We start from the raw sequence: 26,654 nt of genomic DNA on the forward strand, positions 1-26,654 counted from the left end.
TGAAATTCCTGGCATGGAAACCTGGCAATCCAGTGTTTCCCAAAATAGATTTCACATTTCAGATATTTTGGGGTTAATAAACCCTTCTTTAATTTTTCTGCTTGGGGATCAAACTTTTATTTTGCTCTTTTCACTACATAGTTTCAACCAGCTTCTGTTGCTGCAAATTCGTACAAATCACCAATGTCAGTATCTTGGTAAATACTTAACCATTAATTCTAATCTGGATTTTAATATGGAATTATTGGTGTGAATATTTTCAGTAATTATAAATAGAATGGAAGTATTTTTATTGAAGACCAATCCTGGTTTTGGAAACCCTCAAATGGAAGGACCGTCGCGATGTATTAGATCCTCAATTTATATTTCTTTGTTCATTTTTTCCGAACAATGCTATATAAGGTAGATATAACTGTCTTTTCATAAGTGAGGAAATTGAGGTCTAGATTAATTAAATAACTTGCCAGCAGTTACGTAGCTAGTAAATGGCTCAGCCAGGCTTCTCCCCCAGGTCTGACTCCCAGTGCCACTTGGTCATCACCACCTTTGCAAGTGTCCAGATCTTCTCTGCCAAACATGCCCGTTTTTATGGTAGTACTAGTGCTGGGATTCAGGCTTTCTGAAATCCTACATTCTATGGCAGCAAACTAAATGTAAAATACTGTTTACTCCACAATCTGATTTTAGCTTTATGCTTTCTATAATAATACGAGGTTGGACAATTAAGTTCATGAATTCATCCTAGAAAAAGTGCTGCATGTCTCATTGCTGAATATCACTGTGGTCACCTTCAAAGTACTCCCCTTGGGAAGCAATGCACCTATGTCAGTGCCTAGTCCACCCTTCAAAGCAATTTTGGAACTCTTTTTCTAGAAAGGCCATCAGATCTGTCGTCTTATTACCCTTGATGTCCTGAATGTTATCAAAATGACCCCTTTCAGTATTTCCTTTATCTTCGGGTAAAGAAAGAAGTCATTGGGGACCAGATCAGGTGAGTAGGGAGGGTGTTCCAATACAGTTATTTGTTTATTGGCTAAAAATTCCCTCACAGACAGTGCCCTGTGAGCTGGTACATTGTCATGATGAAAATCCATGAATTGTTGGCGAAAAGTTCAGGTCATCTAACTTTTTCACACAGCCTTTTCAGCACTTCCAAATAGTAAATTTGGTTAACTGTCCAGTTGGTACAAATTCATAACGAATAATCTCTCTGATGTCAAAAAAGATTGGCAATGTCATTGTAACCAGTTTGCGGACTTAATTTTCAGACCTCGTATTCTACCCATTTAGTTTTCATGCTGTTGCCTTTTTTTCCCCCACTCCAGTTTATAGCATTTTAAACGTTGAAAGGTTCAACTTGTGCCTATTTTTCAAAAAGAGACTAGTGCTGACAATCAGATTATAGTTAATGGGTAATTTATTTTAAATTTTCTTCAAAGTTTAACATTCACATTACATACCATTTAAAAAAATTACGTATTCTTGCTAGTTGTTTTTGAACATGAACTTTCTTGTAACTGACTTTTTCATAGGTAATATGTTCAGTTGGCTTCAAATTTAAAGAGGTAGAAAAAAATATTAATTGCTAAGTAGGATAATGCAGCCCTTACTGGGTGCCAGGAGTTCATTCATCCAAGAAGTTTAATGTATTAATAATCCTCCCCACAGTGGTGTGATAGGTACTACTGTTATGCCATTTTGCAAATGAGCGAACTGAAGCACGAGAGATATATCTGATCACACTGGTCTGGGTTTTGTCATCTGTCAACTGTCACTGCCTTTGGAAAGAATCTTAGGAACACCACTCTCTTTTCTAGGCTGGATTAGGTGCTTACCCTTCATGCACTATTTTTTTTTTTTTATTACAATTCATTACGGTTCTTTGTCATGTCCTTTCTAGACTGAAGCTTCTCCAAGGTGGGTACCCTATGTTGTGCTTCAGTTTGGATCCAGAGCTTAGCACAATTTCTGGCACTTGCTAAGTACTTAAAAACTGCTTTGCCAGGGTACATTTTCCCATTTTAAAAATGGTTATATCTGCTCTGCCTTCTTTACAGAATTATTCAGAAAATCAACTGAGAGTCCACAGCTGTTTGTCAGCTTCAGAGCACTACACAAATAGATACTAAACCGATCATAGAGTGCCCTGTATGTGCTTACTGAAGACTCATGCTTCAAAACATCTAGATATTAGCACAGGGGTTGGCATCCTGGAGAAGTAGGATCTTGACAAAATCCAGTGCATCACTGTGAGTTCAGGCCAGCCTCTTTTTAAACCAGTAGTCTTAATGATTTCAAATGACGTGTAGAATCTGATTGCATGATTTTTTTTTTTTTTTTTTGCTGCTTTACAGACGGTAGAGAGAAGTGTTTATATCCTGACATTTAAATATTGCAGATTCCCACTGTTTAGATTCTACAACTGGTTCTGCTGTCTAATTCAGTGTTTCTCAATATTGGCTATATGTGAGAATCGCAGTGTTGTAGTTTTGCTTTGTTTTGTAACTGAAGATTCTTAGGCTCTGCTTTCTGATTCATGGAACCAGCATCTCAGGGTAGGAGGAGGGAGAAAGCAACACAGGTAACTTTGATGAGCATCAAGGAATGAGATCTATTCTACATGTTTTCTAAATACTGTCTGCAAAGATGGCTTAATGTCACCAGAAATATTTTTTAATAAGAAACGCAGTTGTTTCATGTTTAATAACACTCCAGAGCACTGACATTTATTTTGTTCTTCTGTGGTACATTTTACAGTCCATTTGTGCTGGTGAGTTCAGTGGGTACTCTAATTACTCAAAACCATATGGCCATGGCAAGCAGCTGATAAATGGGTTGTAATTTTTTCTTTTTTTTTCCAGGCTGAAAAAAATCATCTTTGCTTTGCTTAGGAGAGATTTTGCAGTTTTGGGTCGACCCTCACTTAGTTTGTTTTTAACAGAAATTGCAGCTTTGTATGTAGACATTTCATGACTTGCTTGTAGAAATGTGGGACCATATATTCAGGTTGGAGCTTTCAGAAGGCTCATCATGTACCATAAAAGCCGTCAGTCTTATCATCTGCTTGTCCCATAGTCTGAGTGTGTATCCTGCCCTAAGTACCTGCAGGCCAGACTCCCATCAGAGAATAGAACCAGCAGTGGTCTGATACCTGGCTCTTGTCAAAGCTTCATTACTCAAATTTTTTTGAGGGGCAAGGGAGTCTAACTATTTTATTCTAGAGTTTCCCCTGTATCTAGCCGGGCCATCAGAAAGCTGTTTTTAAAATATCTTCCCTTGCTTTCCCTACTGTATTTCCTGATTTATAAAAAGAGAGTTGAGTTTCCAATCACCTGCAGTGGGAGTTCCTCTAACAGTTACATTATCCGGCAGGACCATTGGTATGGATAATGGAAATGTTTTTTAGTATTATCATTCAGTAAGTAACTATAACACTGTACCAATATATTGAAAATTACTAAAATGAGGTGGATTGAAAACGTTTTAATTCCCCTCCTTTATCCAGAGATCACATTGAGCACTATTTTTTGTTAAGTGAAAATACATCACAGTTTTCTAGCTGTTTTATAGCATGTCTCTGCGTCTTTTCTATTATTGACTCTCAATTTCTGGCTTGTTGCTTCTAACAAAATGAACCATTTGTTCTTTCATCAGAAAAAAATAATAACCAATTAATTTATTTTATAAATGTCATTTTCTCATTCTAACTAAAAACTTGTACATTAAAAAAAAAACAATGAAGAGAGGCTTTTTTTGCCATTTGTGATGGAAGCTCTGAAACCTTTACAAGCAGGGGAAGATCTATTGTAACATTATGTCACGTATTTTATGTCAGGAATGCATTGGTATCAAATGGCAAAAATCTGAAGGATAGCTTCAATAGATAGGGATTTATTTGTTTTAACAAATCCCTTGGTGTAGGCACTAGAGAGCTGATGCCACCAGGGAACGATGTTCTTTCTGTTTTTTAACTCACTCTGGCATCCTGAGTACAAGAATTTGTCCTGAGGCTTTTCATCTCAAGGATTCTAACATTCTAAAATGGCTTCTGTGCGTCTAGATTTTATTTCTGAAGAAGATGGAAAGGCAAAGGGTGAAAGTCTTTTTCCAAAGCTTTTCCCTCCACCCTTCCACCCCAAACCAGGAATTATTTATATTTTATTGGACAAAAGTATGACATGTATCCCCTCCTAGCTGCAAGGGGAAAAATAGTACTTTTACTTTTAGCCTGTATAGCAGGGGAGACAAAGAGAAAAAGGCCTATGAATTGTTACTTTCTCAGTCTCTGCCGGAACTGTCTTTATTGAAAATGGACCAATAGTTTTTGTAGTCAGTCTTTAGTATGGCTACTTTCCCCCATCATAATTTAATTTAGGAATTCAGAGCACATTTCATCTGCATCTGTTCACAGACAACTCATTTTTTTGAGGTACAGATTAATTATATTTTTAACATGTTGATATTATTTATTTGTTAATCAAATTCTGAGACCCTTAGGACGAGACAATATATTACCACCTTTAATGCTTTTGAAATGCAGCTTCTGTCGCTTTTTGAACAATTTCTAATTTTTATGAGACAAGCCAAACATAGTGACTATAAGTGTTGAACAAATGACAGGTTTCATATCAAAAAGAGCATGAGAGGAGCTTTTTAAGAATCTAATTGAAGGAAGAGGAAAGTAATAAAATGTTGGAACTGAGATGAAATTGTCAAATGAGTAATGCCTTTGTTTGGGAGTAAATGAGAAAAATAATGTGACAGAGCAGTGGTAACACCACACAGTAAGACAAAGAAACAGCGAACACATGACTTGGTCTCAGTACCTTTCTCTGTGTGTTTTCCATCTAATTTTATCTACATGAGCCTTGATTTCTCCTTTTTAAAATATAAATAGTAACCTCACTGTGTCAGCTGGCTTCCACACCTAGAAACTGCTAGGCCCATGGTAAGTGTTAGTTTCTTCTACAGAATGGATAAAGGTGAAAAAATGACCAACTTTTAAAAGCCAGGCATGTGTAGTTTAAGATCTGTGTTCTGGTCAACTTCTATTTCATGTGAAAGAAACCCATACTTTATTAATAGACCAACTGTCGAGCTTAGAATGGCCCTGGGTTATCATGTATTTAAAATGACTACCTAAAATAAGAAAACGGCTCTCAATGCATTTTTAATCAGTTGTTTTAATTCCATATACATATGTGTACTAAAATTTAGTAGAATTTATTGGGTTTTAGATAATATAGTTGCCTTTTCAAAATCCATAGTTTTGGTTTCTTTATTATTTTTTTTATGTTTTTCTTCAAACTAGGATTTCAAGAGTGGACTTGGTATTACCATAATTCCTATGAATGTAGCAAACGTAAAGCAAGTGGACCGAACTGTGAAACAATCCTTTGAAATAATCACCCCCTACAGAAGTTTTAGGTAAACCATATTTAAACAGTTTGTATTTGTACTACTGCGGGAAAGCGGGGGGGTGGGGGGTGAAGGAGGGGCATGGAGGGTACTTTTACATTGCTAGCAGTGATTTGTTTTCTTCTAGGATACTCAGTAAAGTTATGTTCTTTCCCATACTGTTTAATTTATTAGCCAGTATATGTAAACGCCTTGAAAAAGCAACTTGAACAATCATGCAACCTGAAAAGATACTAATTTCATGAGGTTTCAGTCATTTCTTTTCTTAATACCTCTTTGTCTTAATAGGCTTGATGGGTATGTTAATTTTTCTTTATCAACAAATATATGAAAGCTTCACATTTTGAAGAACTAAAATCCAAAGAGAATATTGTGTTGTCTTTAAGCTGTATTGTTATTTACCTTGTAGCCTAATCAAATATCGTCTTTCCTTTAAGATCAATCCCTAATTATAATTGCTCCGTAACGATTTCCTAAAAGGAACTCCAGCTTAAAATGATGCTGAATTTAATGGATCTCCTAGCACACATTGATCGCATACTTTAGCATTTTGTTATGTGTCTTGCATTATGATATTCTAATAATTAGTTAATTATGACAGTGAAACAGGAAACCTAATATATGTTGTTAATATGTGTAAATAATCTACAATGACTGCATAGCTTTAACACACAGAAGAGGCATCAGTCAGTATCTGTTGAGTTCAACCATATTAATTCATTTGTCACAAATAATCAATCTACCACACAGTAGTATGCAGGTCAGAGGCAATTGTCAGAGGCCTTTGAAGGACTAACAATTACTTAGCAATTTCCAAAATACTACCAAGTCTAGTACTCAATTTATCTGTCAAAATATGTCTACTGGCTCAAATTTTAAGAAACAAATGATCACATGAAGAATAATAAGCTTTATTTTCACATATGCAGACTCAAGCCACAACTGAAAATGTAGACATTGGCTGAGCTTTTTCTACTCATAACACCTGCGATACAAAATATGTGGGGTTTTTAACTCATATCAACCAAGTCTCCAACTCTGGATACCAACAAGGGGTCCTACAATTTAATCCTATTCTGCCACCAACTACCAGAGTGAACATCAGACCCCACAGGTTTAAAGGCTCAGTCCCACAAACCGTCCTTATTCAGACACCAGTCATAAGTATTGGGTTCCTAGGTTTACCCACATTTCTGTCCAACTTGGCTATAAATCAGGGTTCCCTTGATCCTATGTACCCCAGGTTTGATAGTTTAGTAGAATGGCTCACAGAATTAAAGAAACAGTTTAATTATTATGACCAGTTCATTATAAAGACTGCAACTCAGGCATGGCCAAATGGGAGAGCTGCATAGGGCAAGGTATAGGGGGTTAGTGGTACAGAGGGCTTCCATACCCTCTCTGGGCATAGCACCTTCCCAACACCTCAGTGTGTTCACCAACCTGGGAGCAGTTGTTTAGGTGGGTTTTTGTTGTTGTTTTTTTTTGAGGTTTCATTCCATGGGCATGATTGATTACATCCTTGGCCATTAGTGATTAACTCAATGGCCAACCCCTCTCCCTTTCCCAGAGGTCTGGGGTAGGGCTGACTGAAAGTTTCAACTCTCTAATCACACCTTGGTCTTTCTGGAGACCAGCTCCCTCCCACCCTGAATCTGTCTAGGCCCCCAGCCACAAGTTACCTTACTAGCATAAAAAAGACAGTTTTATCATTCAGGGGACTCCAAGGGTTTTGGAAGCTGTATACCAGGAACCAGGGGCAAACACCAAATACCTGTTTTTCATTGTACCATATTGGCTGTGACCAATCTCTAGATACTTCAAGAAACATAATCCATCGAGGCAGCTCACTTTTCTTATAGATTGTTTAGAATGTTAGTCATCTGTTATTTTCATTATGTTTCAAAGCATTTTCATCTTTAGAACAGAAACTTTTAATGTGAAGCATCATTCTGTGGGCCATTGCCAGTATGGAGCATATTTCCTGCCACATCAGGAAGTATTTCTCGAAGGATTAGACTGATGTTTAATGTTTTATCCCTTCACTCAGGCACCCAATAAACACTAATATTAGAATACATCAAAACATGGCTAAAAATGAGTTTGAATTCTGTTAGAATAATAATCATTTAAAACTTTTTTGATTTCTCAGTTTCTTAAAGCCATCTATACATATTTCTAATTAAAAAAGAATGCATTTTTGATACTAAAAAATTTAAATTTCTGTTGGGTATTTTTGATAATTTAGTTTCAGACTATCATGGCATTCTTTCTTGGCCAAATAATCCTGTAGACCTGAAATGCTGCCGGTCTCCTATTGTTTGTCACGTAATCACTGCTTAGGAAACACGGCCTCTCATTTAAGCTTTTGACCTACAAAGGCAATTTTTATATGCTTGTTAAAAAAATGTGTGTGTTAATTCTGGTTTAAGATATGTAAAGAACGTCATAAGCAATGTGGAAAATTCAAGGAAAAAAAATGAATTTCTAAATTAGATGATTTTTAACAGAAAAGACTATTCAACTGCCTGGAAGGCATATTTTTCAGCTGCTGTTTAATTTGTGAGTGAAATGAATATGCAAACTGAACATACTGCTTAATTGGCTTTTGCAACGGAGATCGATAATGCAGAAATGTTAATTATTTCAGCTTTACAGCTGAGTCTGAAAAGGAGAAACAGGAGTGGATTGAAGCTGTGCAGCAATCGATAGCAGAAACACTCTCTGATTATGAAGTAGCTGAGAAGATTTGGTTCAATGAGTCCAACAGGAGTTGTGCAGATTGTAAAGCCCCGGATCCTGACTGGGCATCTATCAATCTCTGTGTTGTCATCTGTAAGAAGTGTGCAGGTAATTCGTGATAAGCTACACTCTTCACTGTTGGGTGGCAGATTGGCACTGAATGCTCTTTATTGTCAGATACAATGCCTCCCAGCTAATGGTGATGAGAAATAAAAAAAGAGAAAGCTTATTACATGTAAATCCAGTTTAGAAATGCAATTCTAAACTTCTCTTATGCATGACTTAGATATAAAAATTGATTTCTAAGCATGTAATCGTTTTTCTGTGCTAACTGGTCCATGGATGGATTTTTAAAAGACACTGTTGAAATTTTTAGATTTTCAGTGAAAGCGTTTCAGAATGACCCCTAAACTCGCTTGCTCTTTTGTATGATTTTTGTCCTTTATCCCCAGTCATATTTCATAAGACTTATTTTTCCCATCAAAGTTGTTCTGAGCTCTAAACTTGGTGTGCTGCATCTGATATCTCTTATAATGAGAACTTTTATATAGAAGCATTTTCCAGGCATATTGATGCTTATGAGAGTACCCAGTGCTATCACGGCTTTCTCATTGTGACCTTAACACTTTACAGATTATCCTATAGCTCATTCATTGTATTTGGGAGCTCAGACAATTGTCCAAGAAGGTGGAGGCAGGGGACCCCAGCTTAGGTATGTGATCATGGAGGTCTTGGAGAAAGTTAATCACAACCCAAACTTTATTTCATCTTTTCAGCTCTACCAGGTCTTGTACTGGTCCTGGGAATTAAAAAGGTATAAGATGAGGCATTTTCTGCACAAATATATAAATAGTAATTACCATAGAGGTTCGTAAGGGCAAGTGTAGAGTACAGGTTTCATTGAGAGAACACAGGGGAAGCGCGGGATAGGTGCATCAAACCCTTGATACTCTCTAGATCTCCATGCTACCACATTTCTCATCATATGAGGATAGACTTCCTCACAAGCTGATTAACAATATCAGTTGCAACAACAAAAAGCATCATCGAATCCCCCTCATTGCATTTTCCCCCATCATTTTCTCCTCTCCAGTCTCATTGGAAGAGGTTGCCTTTGTGTTGCCCAAGGTCATTCTCCCTACTTATACTCCCTTACTTACCTTGTCTTAGGATCTCACCCCATCACTTATTCACTCTCTATGTAACTATTCAACTGCGATTTCTTTTGCTTCTTGCCTAAGTCTGTCCTGTTAACACTGGCTTTCTGAAAACTCAGCCTTCCCTTCTATGTATCATTCTCTGTCTCTTTTGTCCTTTAATAGACAAATACTTTCAAGAGTAGTAGTTTGCACAGGTTTTCTTCATTTCTTTAACTTCTAGTTTTACTTCGGCATCCTGTAATCAACCTTCTTTTCTTTCTACTCTAGTAAAAATGTTTTTACCACATTTACCAATGTATTTTAACTCTCAGTTTTGGTGTGGTCAATTCCTATCTTTATTGTCTTCTCTGCAATAAGTAACACTCTTGACCAATTTGTCTCTCTATGACTTAACATCTTCCCTCAACCTCCAGGACACTGTTTCCTCTTCTTGTACTCTTACTACGCTGATCATCCTTTTTCAGCTTACTTCCTTTGCCTGCTGCTAAAATATATGTGTCCTCTTAGGTTACATCCTTGTTCTCTTTCATTCTGATGTTCCTGAGTGATGATATTTATCGTTTAAATTCAACATTCACTTTTAAGCAGATGATTCTCATTCTTTTGGAAACCACCACACTGTTCTATCTACCTACTAGACTCTCTACTAGGATTTGCCCAAAATACCTCAAAAATAACATGTTAAAAATAGAGCGCTCAGTGCTGCCCAACTCATTACAGTTTTAGCTGTACATTGTCCTATATCCCAAATCTTTGTCAGAAGAAATACTCGCCACTCTACATTCAAGCCGAAAACCTGAGAAACCCTTTTGACACTTTCTCTTTCCTTAAAGCCCACCAAGTCCCATCAGTTTTATTTTCTCAGTATCTCTAAATCTGTCCTCCATTTTGTTTCTCTTCCTGTCTCAACTCAGATTCTATTGTTTCTTGTCTAGGCTACTCCAGCATCTCTCCCATTTTACCTATGTACTTATAAGATTGCCCTTCTTGTCTTTAGGTAGTCTTTATAAATGTGAACCTGTGCAAATTCCTGTCACGTGAATCCTACAGTTTTGTACTCTGAGTAGTTTCCATTTCAAAGAAGGAAGGAAAAGAACCTCTCCCCTAATGTAAAGAGAATGAGCTTTCATGCTCCTAAAGCAAAAGGTCCTTATGATCAATGATAATGTGTTGTATACCTTGATTCCTTCTCAGAAAGAAAGCATCTGGCATATGCCTGAGTACCCAGTAATGACTGAATGGTGACTCATACTGCGGAGTCGAATTGAGGATACTAGGATGCTGGCTGTAACTCTTACTATTCTCTTCCAAAAAAGCAGAATAAGGAATTCACTTCAGATTTTCAAGTACACATTTATTAAAGTTGGAGCTAGTGTTTTGAAGAGTAAAGGGATAATATCTGTATTCACATACATGTAATTTACACAGACCCGTTATAAAATGTTTTCAGTTACCTACAATTTCTAGTTAATTGCCAAATGATGAAAAAAAATATATGTATGTATATACACACACGCACACATACATACACAAACACACACACACATTCATGCATACACACTTGTAAAAGTGCAGTGTTATACCAGTACAAGGTGGTGGCTGATGAAGGCGAGTGCTGTTATCCTCACTGTGGTTACTTACAATTTCTGTATAATTACCACCACCACTTCAGGGTAGAAATTTATATTGGTGTGTTTTAAGTTGAAAAGGTATATAAATACACACATCCATGTATACGTACATGCACATTTTTTTTTAGATGTAAAATATATTTACATACAAATTAAAATAGAAATGCAACTGTGTTTTGATTTCAGGACAACATAGATCTTTAGGACCAAAAGATTCCAAGGTTAGAAGTCTCAAAATGGATGCCAGCATTTGGAGCAATGAACTCATCGAGGTAAGTGGGATTTAACTGTGGCAGTGGTTAGCAGAGATCTCTGGGAGGAGATATGCAGGGGGGTGACATGCGTAACTTTAGGGGTTCTTTAAGTTCTCACCACATTATAAAAATGGTTTACAGTCTGTTTGATAGCAGCAACTTTCTACTTTAACTTTCAAAATGCTTCCTAAATGAGATAGTTATTTTTAAAAATAAAAGTACAGGGAGCTTTAATAGTAATAACTACTTTTCAAGGCTTGGCAGCTTTTTCGTTAAGCCAGAATTTACGTTCTTTCTTTTTAACCCAGCATGGCTAAAATATTAGAAAAGTGATGAAAACATTGGGCAAAATTACCCTTCTTTATCTTGGCCATGCTCTGTCATTAGCTGCGATCACGTCTCACTGGCTGTCTCCAGATTCCATTTTCTGCCTGGGTTTCAGCACCATTCTCAACAGCATTAGCCCACCTACTCAGCCATTTTAAATGAAGCTGTCTTAATGTAAGCTTCAGAAAAATAATGCTTTTGCTGTGATTTGTGTGGCTTGCAATTTCTTTCCTCGCTAATCTTTTACCACGATTAAGAGCAGCTAGGCTGTATTTAAAATAGAAATAGCATCTGCCTTCACACTCCGTCTTCCTGAGAGAGTTGGATCCATCTTTCTTGTGTTTTTGCATATTTTATACTAAATTCCGTTTTAATTTGTAATGTGAGTCAGTTTTCTGCAGATTTAAATACGTTTTAGGAACTGATATGTTTTATGATTTTTTTGTTAATTCAGCTTTTTATCGTCATTGGAAATAAAAGAGCAAATGACTTTTGGGCTGGTAATCTTCAAAAAGATGAAGAATTACACATGGACTCACCAGTAGAAAAGAGAAAAAACTTTATCACTCAGAAGTACAAAGAAGGAAAATTCAGAAAAACTCTTTTGGCATCTCTCACCAAAGAAGAGTTAAATAAGGTACCTAATAAAATATAGCTACAGACATGGATTTTAATTTATTTTTTAAAATATATGCCAAGGATTTTGAGAAGCTATAAAACATAGTTTACTAGTAGAAATTATTTTCTTTTGTGAGATTGCACCAGTGGTTTTCCCATGGTTTCACTTGAGGACTCAATATCAATAGCAGATCAACTCTTCGTCCATAACAGATTTCCAGCTATCTTAGCCATACCCCATTGTTCTTAAAACTTTGGCAACTTTCCCGCCTTCAGGGTGAGGATATTCAATATAACTTCAGCTTGTACATTGCTGACTTTATGGAACCAAAATTAACATCATTTACTCAATTGATTGTTACAGTAATATTTGTTTAGTGCCCTGGTTGGAACTGTCATTTGTCTTTGGCTGAGTGATTCCAGATTTTTTTGGTGACCGTTTTATGCTGCCCATTTGGTTTTCATCCTTTTGGCAAAGAGTTTGTTCAGCATCCTTCTCCCCTTTTTCAAATTGCTCCTTCATTTTCTCCTGTGTCAGGAGGCTCTTTCACATACAGATATTCAAAACATATACTTTTATATGCCTATAGTTTTTATGCTTAGAGAACATATTCTTTCATGGTTCTTAATTCTTTAATATGCTTTTAACAGCAGTACTTACTAGATAAGGATCCCCAGGTAAGTAGCATTATGCTGAACATTTTGGAAAATAAATAAAGACCTTTCCATACTTCTCTAGATATTATAAGATATATACAGTTGACTTACATTTCTCTTCTTTTGGTTAGTTCCCATAAATTACATTTTTTTTCTTAGTACATCTTTGGTATTAGTAAAGTGAGGCCACCAGTTGATTTTAAAGCAATTGCACATAATCAATTCAGGATTCAGGGTGGGTACATAAACTAGTATACCTCAGGGAGATGGGATGGGAGTGGAGAACCATAAATTTATATAGGTTATTATTAAGACATTTACTTTTGTTTGTATAGGTAATTAAGACATTTTTGTTTTCATGAGTGCTAATTATATTATTAAAATAACTGACCAATTATACCAGACATTTATGGAATAATGATAACAGAGTATTATAGACCAAGGGTTATAATTAATCTGATGCTGTATACCAGTCCATAATAAATAAGTATAGAAATAGGTAAGTTGTGGATTTTGGGAAGTCTTTGGTGAAGTTGGAGAACCAGGGCATATCTTCCTCCAATGGTTGACTCTTTTTGATGGTTATGGGGATCTTATCTGTGGATAAATTTACTGATGTCCCCAAATGAGGTCTTGCCTGACACACCACACAGTTCCCATGAGCTAAGACATTAGGTAGGTTTTACATTAGTTACTAGCTATTGCACTCTTCCTAAGACTATTATAGGAAAGTCTACCTGTTAGGATTTACTTCCACATTGGCCTTCTTAAACATGGCACTCTTAATGTCAGTGAATAATTTTTATAAAACATATATTTATTTTATTGAATAGATGCTTTTAAAAGTTAAGATATAACTTACATAAAATGTTGTATAAGTTTAAGGTGTTCATCTTGTTGATTTGATACATTATATATTGCGATATGATTGCCACCGTAGCTTTAGCTAACACTTTTATCACATCCCATAATTATCATTTCTTTTTAGCAGTGAGAACATTTTAGATCTAGTCTCTTAGCAATTTTGAAGTATATATTAGAGTATTATTGACTATAATCTCTATGCTGTACTGAGCTCTCCAGAACTTATGTTCCTACTAGTTGCAAATATGTACCCTTACATATCACCTTCCCAATTCCCCCACCCTCCAGCCCCTGGTAACCATCATTCTCTGTTTTTCTGAATTCGCTCTTTTTTCAGATTCCACATATTAGTGCTATCATACAATATTTGTCTTTCTCTGTCTGGCTCATCTCACTAAGCATAATGCCGTTAAGGTTAATTCATGTTGTCGCAAATGGTAGGATTTCCTTCTGTCTCCTGGCTGAATAATTGTGTGTGTGTGTGTGTGTGTGTGTGTGTGTGTGCGCGCGCGCGCGGATCACATCTTTATCCATTCATTTGTTGATGGACACTTAAGTTGTTTCGGTATCTTGGCTGTTTTGAATAATAATGCTGCAATGAACATGAGAGTGCAGATACCTTTTCAATGTTCTGTTTTTATTTCCTTTGTACGTATACCCAGAAGTGGGATTGCTGCATCATAAGATAGTTGCGTTTTTAATTTTTAAGGAACCTCTATATTGTTTTCCAGCATGGCTCACCAGCAGTGCACAAGGTTTCCCTTTTCTTCACATCCTCACCAACCCTTATCTCTTGTCTTCTTGATAACAGCCATTCTAGAGGAAAGTGTGAGGTGATACCTCATTGTGGTTTTGATTTGCATTTCTCTGGTGATTCGTGCTGTTGAACATCTTTTCACGTACCTGTTGGTCATTTGGATTTCTTCTTTGGAAAAAATGTCTGTTTAGTTCCTCTGCCCATTATTTAATCAGGTTGCTTTTTGTTTTAATTGAGTTGTATGTGTTTATATATTTTGGATATTAAACCCTTATCCATTCTATGGTTTGCAAATATTTTCTCCTATTCATTAGGGTGCCTTTTAATTTTGTTGATAGTTTTACTGTGCAGAAGCTTTTTAGTTTGGTGTAGTCCCACTTACTGATTTTTGCTTTTGTTGCTTGTACTTTTGGTGTCATATCCAAAAAATCATTGCCAAGACCGACGTCAAAGAGAGTACTGCCCATTTTCTTTGAGGAGTTTTATAGTATCAAGTTTTATGTTTAAGTCTTTAATACATTTTGACTTAATTTTTGTAAGTTGTTTAAGACGGGGTCTAATTTCATTTTTCTGCCTGTAGTTATCCAGTTTCCCAGTTTCATTTGTTGAAGAGACTATCCTTTTCCCACCGAGTGTTCTTGGTGAATGGATATTTATTGCACACACAACAATTGCTGAGTTCTCTTTTAGGTCCTGGGGATGCAGCTACAGTGAAAAGTAGATGTGCTTCTCTCACTCATGAGCGTGATCTTCATTCAATAGTGGAGACTGACCATACATAGATGAAATCCAGTAAATATACTGCCACATGTACAGAGTGCTGTGAAGGAAAAGAATAGAATGATTAGAGAGAGCAAGAGAGGAAATGCATAGAATTAGATTGGGAGGGCAATTAAAGGCCACTACAGTGGAAGGGACATTAGCTGGTTAGATTTTCCAACAACTTCATTTTGCAGATGTGAAAAAACTAAGACCCAGAGAGGAGAAGGGATTGCCTAGGATCACCTAGCAAATCAGTACAGTCAGGTACAAGAATTCAGGCTCCGTGATTTTGATGTGAAGGAAATTGCTGGAGGTCAGCTGAACCGTGGTAGAAAAGATAAGTACTTTTTTAATAGTAGACCCTCCAGGCTGGAAGTGTGAATGTGTCCTGGGACATCTTGGCTCTACACTCACACTGAGGTACCCACTGGGATAGTTCACGATTACCCTGAAGTTGCATTACAGAGGGCAAATTACTAGTGATCCATCCAGATGCTCAAGTCAGGAAGGAGGTGACTGGTGACCCTGAAGCTAAAGAGTCAAGGGGTCAGGGTGCCAAAATCAGAGAGTTTGGAAGCAAAGGGGAAGCCAATACAATGAGGAAACAGGAAAAGAGGATGAGAAGAGATACGAAGGCAGCTTATTACTTCAAGGAAAAAGGAAATCCTGTCCCAGCAGTTCTACTGTTTGTGCAGTGATGACACATGTCAACAATGTTTTATTATGTCTGCTTACTGTTCCTCCTTTGCATATATCCCTCCCCCCAAAAAAATATTATTTCAAATTACCAAAGCACAGCAATAATTTAAAGATTCTACGGATCCTGATTAGGCTGGAAAATACATACATACATACATACATACATACATACATACAATATTCATATGAAAATATTTAGTAGATACATCATTGTATTGCTTTTGAAATATTTTTTAATTTTCTGGGTACCAGTCATTATAATAGTATGTAAGTATTAAAAATCTCTTCCAAAGAAATAACGATGGTTTAGAAGGTTTGGAACACCACAGCTCCAAAACAATGAATTGGGACTTGGAGGTCTTGGGTTATAACTTAAATTCTTACAAAGCAGGCCTTTTGTCCCTATTACCTAATTCACAACATACTTGTTATTAGATTTCTTAGTTAAAAAGGAGTACAAACGTCATCTCATAAATGAATGGTCAGACTTTCACTCATTTCAATAGCTAGAATGATATTTTCTTCCCTTAAAAGGTGTATTTTATTTTAATGACCAGGCTCTGTGTGCTGCTGTAGTGAAACCAGATGTTCTGGAAACAATGGCTTTGCTGTTCAGTGGAGCAGATGTCATGTGCACAACTGGAGACCCTGTGCACAGCACCCCATACCTGCTGGCCAAGAAGGCTGGGCAGAGTCTGCAAATGGAATTTCTCTACCACAACAAGTTCTCAGGTGAGAGTCCCTATCCCTTCATTAGCCTGGTTTCTTCTCATATATATTCCTACATGACTGAAGCCCAAATATAAGAAGAGCCATCCATCAGAATGTAGAAAAATATAATTACCCAAAACTTGGGAGATGCTTAAGGCTGTGTTTTCTTTCATTATAAGAAAAAAAAAAGTATAGGAAATAAATCTTTTCTGTTTCTTTAATCGTACAAATGGAAGATTAAATCAGTTAATCCCACATAATCGTTTTCACCAAAATTAAATCCGATTTTCATATATGAATAATAAACACAAGTGCTTATTTTGGGAGTTGTTTTGCAAAGTAAAATAAATATCTTTGTATATGTTTTTCTGTGGTATATTTGAAGTAGTGTTTCTTCTAGCTCAAAGCTCACCTACATATTTATAAGCAAAGGAAAAACTTTATATTTTAGATTTCAAATGCATTATTTCTATACTTTTTCTAGATTTTCCTCAACATGACATTCATTTTGAAGGTGGGTTAAGTCAAGAATCCTCCCAGTCCACGTTCCTCTGTGACTTTTTGTATCAGGCTCCTTCTGCTGCTTCTAAACTCTCTTCAGAGAAAAAACTGCTTGAAGGTATCCTTTCTGCTCCTTTAAGATTTTATCCGATAAAACTTTATTTCATTATCAAAACAATTAGGTTAAATTTTAGTATTTTTTTTTCCCTTAAGATGTTAGATTTGATCTTGTAGTAGAGAAATATTTTTTTTTGAGGATTTATAAATGCTTCCAGGCACAGCTAATATTTTATGAACTGCAACAGGGGTTTACTACTGGGCTGGAATGCTGAGTGAATGAATTCGCAATAGAATTCACTGATGTCTACCTTAAGGCCAACCAATTCTGTTTCAGGATGTCTGGGTTATTCCCAAGAAATGGGAAACTCAGCCCATTCCTTTAAGGGACAGACACCCTAACTGGGGAGATAATATAGATAAATGTCAACCCGTAGGAAGAACTGGCAAGATTTCAGTACATATTCTATCAGCATACTCCGTGATATCAAGTAATTCAGTTTGTTCTGATTGTATGCGTGCATTTGTGTGCACACGTGCATGCTTGTCTATGGTATGTAAGTAAAATAAAGCTTAAGCATGGTTTCCAAATAATGATGGGGATTGATTTGATTTAACAACCTATTCTAGGTTTGGGGAATTTTCTGAGCAAGGTCCCAGTAGGATTTTCTCTGTCCTTGTGTCAGGCATGTGCTAGGCATTAGGAATACAAAAATGCCTAAGACACAGGTGTCACGCTCATGCTACATGTATTTGAACTAATTTTAGAACTATAGGCAGGAAAATATGAAATGTCTTTTACTGGAACAAAGATAATTTGAAAGATTAAGCTGTACAGGGCAATTGATGGTGGGCATTCAGAGGCTCAGGAGCCTAGTATTGGGTCCCTGGGTGGTATAATCCAGCTATATTACTGGAGCAAAAGAACAATAGGATGAAAAACTCACTTTAGGGTGTTAATCCTGATCCATGTGCCTTTGAAATGATTATTTCAGTATAAATCCTTGAAAAAAAAATGATATCCCTAAGCAGAATTATATTGGGATTAACTGTACTTTATTAGAGTTTTCTGAAAACAGTAGCTGTCCTTTAGTGAGCATGTACTATGTGTAAGGCATTGCTTTAGGTACTTTACATACATTAATTGTAATCCTCATAAAAAACTCTGCAAGACAGTTGGCATTATGCTGATTTGCACGTGAAAAACGGAGGAGCTCAGCATGAAGCAGAGTTTTACATCTGAGTTGTGTTATAAATGTTATTGTAATGTTTTGGCCTTGGTCAAAGTGTAATGGCTGGGTGACACTAAGATGGCGGAGCATTTTTATCGTTTGCATTTAGATGTTTTTGATTCTTTCAGTAATTGTTTTTTTAATGTCTTCCTTCACTCAATCTAATCAATAAAAATGTCAAATTTTACAGAGATTTTCTCCTTACCAGTGTTTAATTCTGAAGTAGTCAAGAGTTGACTGGTCAGAAAGAGGGAGAAAGTACCTGAATAATCTGTGAATTGGCTATAACATTTATTAAAATAATTGAATAATAAGGCAATTAATGGACTTGTAAATAAGTTTATAACTTTTTAAAGAATAACTCTTCTAAATAGTTGGAGATCTAGACCTACCTTTCAAACCACTTATACAAAGATGAAATAGGGAATTTGAAATAATAAGATTTTCTTCCTAGAGCTTTCCAATATATCATAGGCATGCTGCAGGCTAGAAATAAGTTTTTAGTTAGTTATTTATTTTTTGTTGACAATTGTAGTTATACTACCTATAGACGTACCTGGCTGTTTTTCTATGTCCTTGAACTAGATCATTTTTCTTAATCACTTGATGACTGACTTGATGTTTTGAACTTGTACCTAAATCATTGTTTACATTTATCTTTTATTATAGATTCTATTGTTAAAATTTGTTTCAGAAAACAGAAACTGGTGCATTCTCTGTATGTATAATTTAATTAGGGATGTTTTCTCATTTTGGAATATTCTGTTTTAAGTAATATGAGATTGAACTTTTGTATTTCACTCTGTGGCACACAGAAAGTGTTTCACTGGAAAGTAGTCTCCTGGTAAGGTATTCTTTAATGGTCTTCATTTCTTCCCATCCGGTTGGTCAGTAAGCTCTATTATTGCAAACTCAAACTATTAATAGATCATGAAGCAGTGGAATACTCTCCTTCTTCACTAACATCGTCATGTCCTGCCGGATCTGTAATACTCCCTCTTTGTCTGCCAATACCTGCCCTAGCGTCCCTCGAAACCATTCTCCAAAAAGCAGGCTTAATGACCGTTAAAAATGTAAACCAGATCCTGTACTTCCATTGTTTAAGTACATTTAACAGCTTCCCATTCCAAAATATAGCCCCATTCTTTATTATGACCTACAAGACCTTCTCATACCTTCTAGCTTTCAGCTCTCATTCTTCCTTCCTATGTTACATCATGCCTGGCCACCCTGGTTTCCTGTCTGTTACTACAACATGCTATGTTCTTTTCTGCCTCTTCTGGACCTTTGTGATTGCTGTTCTCGCTGCAAGGAGGCCTCTTCCCCCATTCTGTCTCCTCATCTTTCAGAGATCAATTCAGTGCTACCTAGTCGGAGAGACCTTTTGGCCCCCTGCTAAAGTGTGTTCCCACTGCCAGTTCTTTCTTCTCTTTCAGTCTGCTGCTCATTTCCTTTGTAGCACTTTGCACATGAAGGTGATCCCTCCTTCACTGGTTTCTCATTTCCTCTGGAGTTGAAGCTCAGTGAGGCATCAACATGTTCTGGCTTATCCAGGGTTATCAAGTCTTTGGTGCCAAAACACTGTCAACACATCATCATCACATGATAACTATTTGTTGAAAAAAGGACCATGCCTCTAATCCTATTGCTGCCAGTGCAGAAGTGCAATATTTTGTTAATATATTGGTTTTCATCTGCATTAAAAATATATAGTTGATGGCACAAAACGTTATTTTGTTCAGAAAGAGCCTACTTAAAAATAAAGAAGAAAATGTCAAACCACCAAGAAGCATGAAGTTCCGGTGTTTTGTATTTTTCTTTTTCTCTTCCTCAGGATTCTGTAGTGTTGTTACTCTGATTGAGCACCAGCTTTATGGAAAAGATGAATTATTTGGAAAGATTTAGAGATTAAAGTGTGGTTGTCACCCTTTGCCTCTGAATGGCAAGCACCTGGACTGCAGCACTCCATCAGTGCTTGTCAGGACGCCACAGAGCAAAGTGATTAAAACGAAGAAAAAATCGAGGAGTAAAATGCATGCAGTCCTTCAGAGAGTTACAGAGGCTTCAGATTGTCAGTTCAGGTTTTCAGGATGTGAAGTTCTTCTAGCCTCTGGTTATGAAGACTGATCTGTATTTTTCTTTTTCTTCTCAATTTAGTGTTCATGAAAAGAAAGATTGATAGCTCTTGTTAAACCTAAGTATAGAGCTGAATAATAGCATCCTGGTTTTGTTTTCTGTTCTCTCCCCTCAACCATATTTTTTTCCCCTTAGCATCTCACTTTGATTTGTTGACACAGTGTTTGATTTTTTAAAAAAGAAAGTGGTTGATAGGGTTTACTAGAAACTCCATATATCTCTGTTTATATTTCATTTCATAGATTAGCATTGAGGAATTTCGAAGATCTCTTGTTTTATAAATGCCTTAGCTTGTATAGTTTTAAAATTTATTTTAAATGAAAAGGATTCCTAGTGTGTATTCCTATTTGTAATGGATGCCGGATGCCATCAGTTTAGGAAATTCTTCATCAGGAAACAATTTCATGGTTTCCAAAAAATAAAATCTCACCCTAACTATCTCAGATTTATTGTGCACATGTGTGCTAGAAGGTATGAGCTCTGCTCTGGCCTAATACATTTGAAAAATGGACATACATGTTACAAACGTGTAACAGGCACAGAGGGTTGTATGTGTAGTGGTTAAAAGGGTATTTTTCCGAACTGACTGCCTGGCTTCTCTCTCCAACTGTGATGCTAAGTATTTGTATGATTTTAGAAAATCATTTTGTGCCTGTGAACAGGATACAAGGAAGGAGTATGTAATCATAGAACTGACCTAATGAGGCTGTTCTGAGGATTCAGTGATTTCGTGTATATAACATGTGTAGCATAATGCAAGGCACATAAATATGTTGAGGAAGGAAGGAGGAGGGGGAACACAACAGAGGGACTCTCTGTATACAGAGCTGCTTCTGGTTTCCAGTCAGCCTTTGAGTTTAGGTATATCCTTCAGGCTGTAGCTGACAACCCACGTAACCAACTATAATATCCATATCACTTCATAGTCGAAATTCAAAGGTCACTTCTGGAGTCCTTTACCTGTGTTTGAGTAAATTCCAGTAATGTTTGTCTTCCCTGATCTAACATTAAGATTTGATAGAAGGAATGAACAACCCCTCCAGCCAGTCCAACAAACCATACACACTACCGCTTATGTGTTAAACAGCTTGCATTCTGAGGGCTACCTATTGAGAGTGGCCCCAATTTTGTTTCTTATGGATGTCGTCTGATAACTTGATTAACAGTAAGACTTCTTCTGGAGCAGATGGGGTGTCATGGATGGTATTGACATTTCTTGAGGTCAAAGTCAGGAGAGCATGTCTGAATTGGCCTTAGCAGACCAATGCAATCCAATATAATTTTGTGAAAGCTTTTCATTGCTTCCCAAGTGAAAGGAATGTCAAGATTTTCTATCACAGCTTTGTTATTATTACAAATCCTCAAAGGTAATATCTGTGCCTCTCTTGTCCGACCTCTGGCCTATTTTTCACTTATTCAAATGAAGCTAATGAAGGGTTATAGTGATGATAATTCTGTAGGACTAAATCTCCTCAAGCTCCTATTTTTAACTTAAAATGAGTTTGTACTCACCTTTTTAAAGAGGTCTGTCATTTGTTTCCCATTAGAATTTACATAATTAGATTCTGCATTTACATTTATTTTATGCATCATGTATTTGGCAGTTTTTGTTCAAGACCTTCCAATGGCTCCCACTTGGCTACTGAGAAAGGTACAAACTCCAGAACACCTGTCACGCAGGACTCCTGGGGCCTGGCCTCTGCTGTGAGCCTGCAGTCTTGTTTCCCACTTCCTAACATCATGTGTAATTCGGAGTCTCTGGCCAAATAGGTTTTTCGGCAGTTATCCCTTTCTATGACTTTCCTCCTGCTGTTTTTTCTCAGAATTATGGAATGATTGCAGCTCAGAATGCATTTTTCGCTACTTTAGAATCATGCCTTTTCAGTCATAAATGACTATTTCAGGAGCTGTGTTTTTCTGTGAAATTTTTTTTTATCGCTTCAGTCTGAGGGTTGCTTAGCTCCATGTGTAATTCTCACCTGAAAGGATCCATTTGATGGTTGTTATGGTTGTTATCCCAAATACAACTCCTTAGATTGGATTATAAACTGTCTGAGGACAGGGTGGAATTCCTAATCTGTGCCGGTGATCAGCAATGTACTGAATAAATGTGTATTACGTGCTTTATTCTTTATGAAGATGATTCTACTCATCTAAGTACATTGTTTTAAGAAACCTTTTGTAATTCCAGTTGAGTAGGATTTGGACTTTTTCTTGTGTTTTAGAAATCTGCAAAAATACTCAGTTAAAAATAACGGCTTTTGTGATTTTCGTATAGCTGTGCAGAGTATACACTGTGATTCAGGATTTGAGGACCCGGGAGCAATATGTCATCCTTCCAGTAGGAATTGATTAGGTCTCTGTCAGCTTTCTCAGTACCCATTAAGAATTTTTTTGCACTGTTTTCTTCTGCCAGTTATGATTCAGCTTTTTCATTTGACAATCGGTTTCTCAACACAGGGATCCTACAGTTCTCAGGGTTTCTACCTTTTGAGTGTTTCTCCTCACGATGATTTTTGAAGCTAAACACATCGTCTTGTTTTCTTTCTTCTAATTCTCACCCCAGACCCACCTATGATAAAGGGAAATTTAAAGAGTAACTTAAATTTTCACAAGTAAGAAGATTTTCTTTTTATCATCCTCGTCTTCTTTTCTGAGTTTGGAGAATGCAAAGGCAAGAACTGGAACTGCACAAAGAAGGCAGGGGAGAAAAATATGACTTGCAGACTCCAGCTTGTCTCAGCACGAGCTGAAGAGGAACAGCGGGCTGCGGGTGAACCAAGTACACAAGAAACTCAGCGAAGGGAACCGATCGAAAAAGATCTGTGAAAGATGGTGGAGCTTCCTGTCCACAAAAGATGGCACTAGGCAATGAAAGAGTAAGACTTCAAAAGAGGGTACCAATTCCTCCATTACCTTCTAAACTGCCACCAGTCAAGTTGCTTCCGAGACATCTTGAGGGCCTGGTGCCAGCAATGAAAGCTGGACACCAAAGGCTTGCAATCGGAAGCATGTAAGAGACTGCGATTATGCTCACCCTAATCAGAAGGATGTTCTTGTCACAGCAATGGAGGCCAAGATCCTAACAAAAATCACAAAGGAGATTTAAGATGGGAAAGGGAGAATGAGTCTGGAAAGTTCTGATCCTTCTAAAGTGACTGCTCCTCCTGAGGAAGGGAGCTCTCCTTGAGGGAATGGGCAATGTCGTGGTGACAACGTCCGCCCTGGAGGATGTGTTTGCTCCTGGACCAGAACTGCATCCGGAGCTGGGGATATGGAGGCAGTGAGTCATAAGAGGCCTCCGGTCATGTGGTGTGTGGTCCACGGGTGAGGTCTCCCAGCGGATACAGAGGGTTGGGTGCAGCTACAGTCTTACGCTGGGCAAGCCTGGGTTCCTGAAAAACAAGGGAGACTGTGTGCACTCTTCTTGCTGCCTGCCTGCAACTTTCCACCCTCGCACCTGGAGGATAATATGCTATGTCCCAAATGTGTTCATAGGAATAAGGTGTTGCTGCAAAGCCTCCAATGAGATTACAATGCCGGGTAAAAGATATAGCTATGATTATAATTAATGGTGGAAAGGAGACTGCTATCAACTCCGTGGTGCTACTGACAGCTGAATTCCAGGCTGCTCCACACCTTGCATGCTTCCTGCTTAGCGAAGGCACACAGACTGGTGGGATGCAGATGTTACCCGCAGACCCCCAACGGTATCTTGTGTCTGCATTGGTTGGGATACAGAGTGTTACGTTTTAAAATGGAAAAGCATTTCACAAACTATCATTCATTGAAGTTAATAAGATGAAAAGGTGAATTCTATCAAATGATTACTCTTCTGAAATAGAAGTGACCTCAGCAGCTCTTTAGAAGGGGGAGCTGGAGTTGAGCCTTGTGAAGGGGTTAAAGTGAAGAAACAATGTGCTCCTGTCAGAATGCCGACTCCCCCAGGGGCTGCTGCCTTCTACTTCTGAGTTTAGCGGCTTCTAACTCTTGACTGTTTTAAGCCAAAGGGAGCACTGTTATTCTCTCCACTCCCCAAAACACATTCTTAATATACAACAAAACATTTTTCGAAGTTTTCTTAACCTGAGATATCTCTGATGTGATGTGTCTCTGGGATAAAAACACAGGACACTTTGTCAGTGTTATTTCCACTTGTAACTGTTTCATATATTTTTACTGATTAAAAATGTTCCAAACTACTTCTGAATCATAAATACATGACATGTTTAAAACGTATGTATAGTTCACCTATTTAGGAAACTGTAGTATGCAAATAAATGTTCTTAATACAATTAAGCCAAAAGGCATGATTACTAGTCAGAATTTTTCAGTGTAATAAATGTTACACACATTTGAAAAAAATAGAGTAACTTAATACAGTTTTAATTATTTTAACATAATTTCATACTTAAAGAAAAATTGCAAGTATAGTATAAAGAATTCCCATATACCTTTCACCCAGACATCCCAAATATCACCATTTGACATTAACTTTATCATGTGTATACAGAGGGTGCCAAAAAATGTATACACATTTTAAGAAAGGAAAAAATTGTATTAAAATTGTAATACTCAAAATATACCAATAACAAAAGACAAATACAAGTCAGGTTTGACTTCTGCAATTACAAGAGGTGCTCAAAGTGGTTACCATCAGCATAATTTTAATAGTTTTTTTTTTTTCTTTCTTAAAATGTGTATACATTTTTTTGGCACCCTCTGTATATATATATACATACATACACATATGTACGTGTACATACATACTTTCAGAATTACTTGAGTAAGTTGCAGACTTGATGATCCTTTACCCTTGAGTACCTCCATCTGCATTTCTTAAAAATAAGGGCATTCCCTGAAGGAATCATAGTATAGTTGTCAAAATTAGGAAATTAAGTGTCTGTATCTATAGACCTTTATTCATTATGTCTGTATAGACCTTGTTTATTAGCCTTGTTGGTTATCGGTCTAACGTGTATTTTAAATGCAACATTAAGGGTTCCTTAATTTTTGGCAGTAACTTAACAATGTGAGATTTTGTACAATTTCTAGAGTCCAAAACTTTAAAAAAATAGTTCCTTTTATCAAGGGAAACTGAAAATTTCAAATAACTTTTCCTTCCTAGCCTTACTTTTGTCAAACATTTGAGCTTAATATTTTCTGTCACTTAGAGTGACTTGGCAAAACGGACTTTGAATTACATCATTAAATCCTATAGAAAATAAATCTTTCACAATTAAATTTTCACATGTTAGTGTGTTTCAATAGGAAATATAGGGAATGGTTTATTTTTTGTTGCTTAATCAGCAAGGCTCATTATTTTAAGTTTTTAAAGTGGGAATGCAAAATGAGTGCTAAAGATCAATAACAAAATTTGGCAATACAGAGGCAGATAATAGAAAATCATCTGTCTGGTTGGCATTTGTCTCTTTTGTTTGAATTCTTTTGCATTTGTATTTTCAGTGTCTACGGTTTAGTCAGGAAGTAAGCTAAATAAATGCAAGGAGTGCTTTCAGAATATATAATAAAGTAAAAGCCACTGGGAGATTTAAGCGGTAAATACACACTTTCTATTTGCACATCATTTTCAGAATTCAGTTGGAGTTAAAACAAGCCTGAGCAGACCCATGTCTGAAATGATACCTTCTTCCTAGCCCCACTGTCTTCCTTTAGACTCCACTTTAGCAAATAAGCATTGCATCTTGTTAGAAACTGCCCCAAATTTTATTTTCAAAATTGAAAGAAAGAAAGCATAGATAGCCTTTAAGAAATAGTTTCTGATTTCCACGGTTAGGTAGTCAATTAAATTGTAGCAGTTAATAACTTCTTGCTGCACACTTCCTGAGAGAGCCTCTTCAAGACTTTCTGGAAATTTGGAGAACATTGCTTACTTCTTGTTGACTTAATTTTCATGTCTGAAGATACCAGCTTTTGTCTCTCAGACAGCTCAGTCATTTCCTATGCCCTGTAGGTCTCTTCAGTTGTCCTTGTCCTTTTGAAATTATACTGCTATTCCTTCAGTGTCATTTTGGGGGGATTTGGGGAGGGAATGGAGCTGCATACAGGGAACCTCCTCCTACTCTTAAAAGTAATTCCATTTGTGATTCTCTTATTGATTCTTTAAC

General features: G+C 36.8%; 1 protein-coding gene and 1 pseudogene across 2 annotated transcripts in view; both read left to right on the plus strand.

Moving 5' to 3' along the window:
* Positions 1 to 26,654, plus strand: part of ARAP2 (ArfGAP with RhoGAP domain, ankyrin repeat and PH domain 2) — a 185,518-nt gene that overhangs the window by 63,976 nt on the left and 94,888 nt on the right. The window contains exons 10-15 of the mRNA XM_081053892.1: positions 5,312 to 5,427; positions 8,069 to 8,268; positions 11,138 to 11,223; positions 11,987 to 12,169; positions 16,447 to 16,621; positions 17,085 to 17,219. Of these exons, the coding sequence (XP_080910018.1) occupies positions 5,312 to 5,427; positions 8,069 to 8,268; positions 11,138 to 11,223; positions 11,987 to 12,169; positions 16,447 to 16,621; positions 17,085 to 17,219 (895 nt within the window). The remainder of the gene's footprint in view (positions 1 to 5,311; positions 5,428 to 8,068; positions 8,269 to 11,137; positions 11,224 to 11,986; positions 12,170 to 16,446; positions 16,622 to 17,084; positions 17,220 to 26,654) is intronic.
* On the plus strand, positions 23,385 to 24,055 carry LOC308495967 (developmental pluripotency-associated protein 4-like; annotated as a pseudogene). The gene is made up of 2 exons: positions 23,385 to 23,507; positions 23,779 to 24,055. The product of its transcript is annotated as a developmental pluripotency-associated protein 4-like (transcript).

This window comes from Rhinolophus hipposideros (genome assembly GCF_964194185.1).
Source record: "Rhinolophus hipposideros genome assembly, chromosome: 1".
NCBI classification, from domain to species: Eukaryota; Metazoa; Chordata; class Mammalia; order Chiroptera; family Rhinolophidae; genus Rhinolophus; species Rhinolophus hipposideros.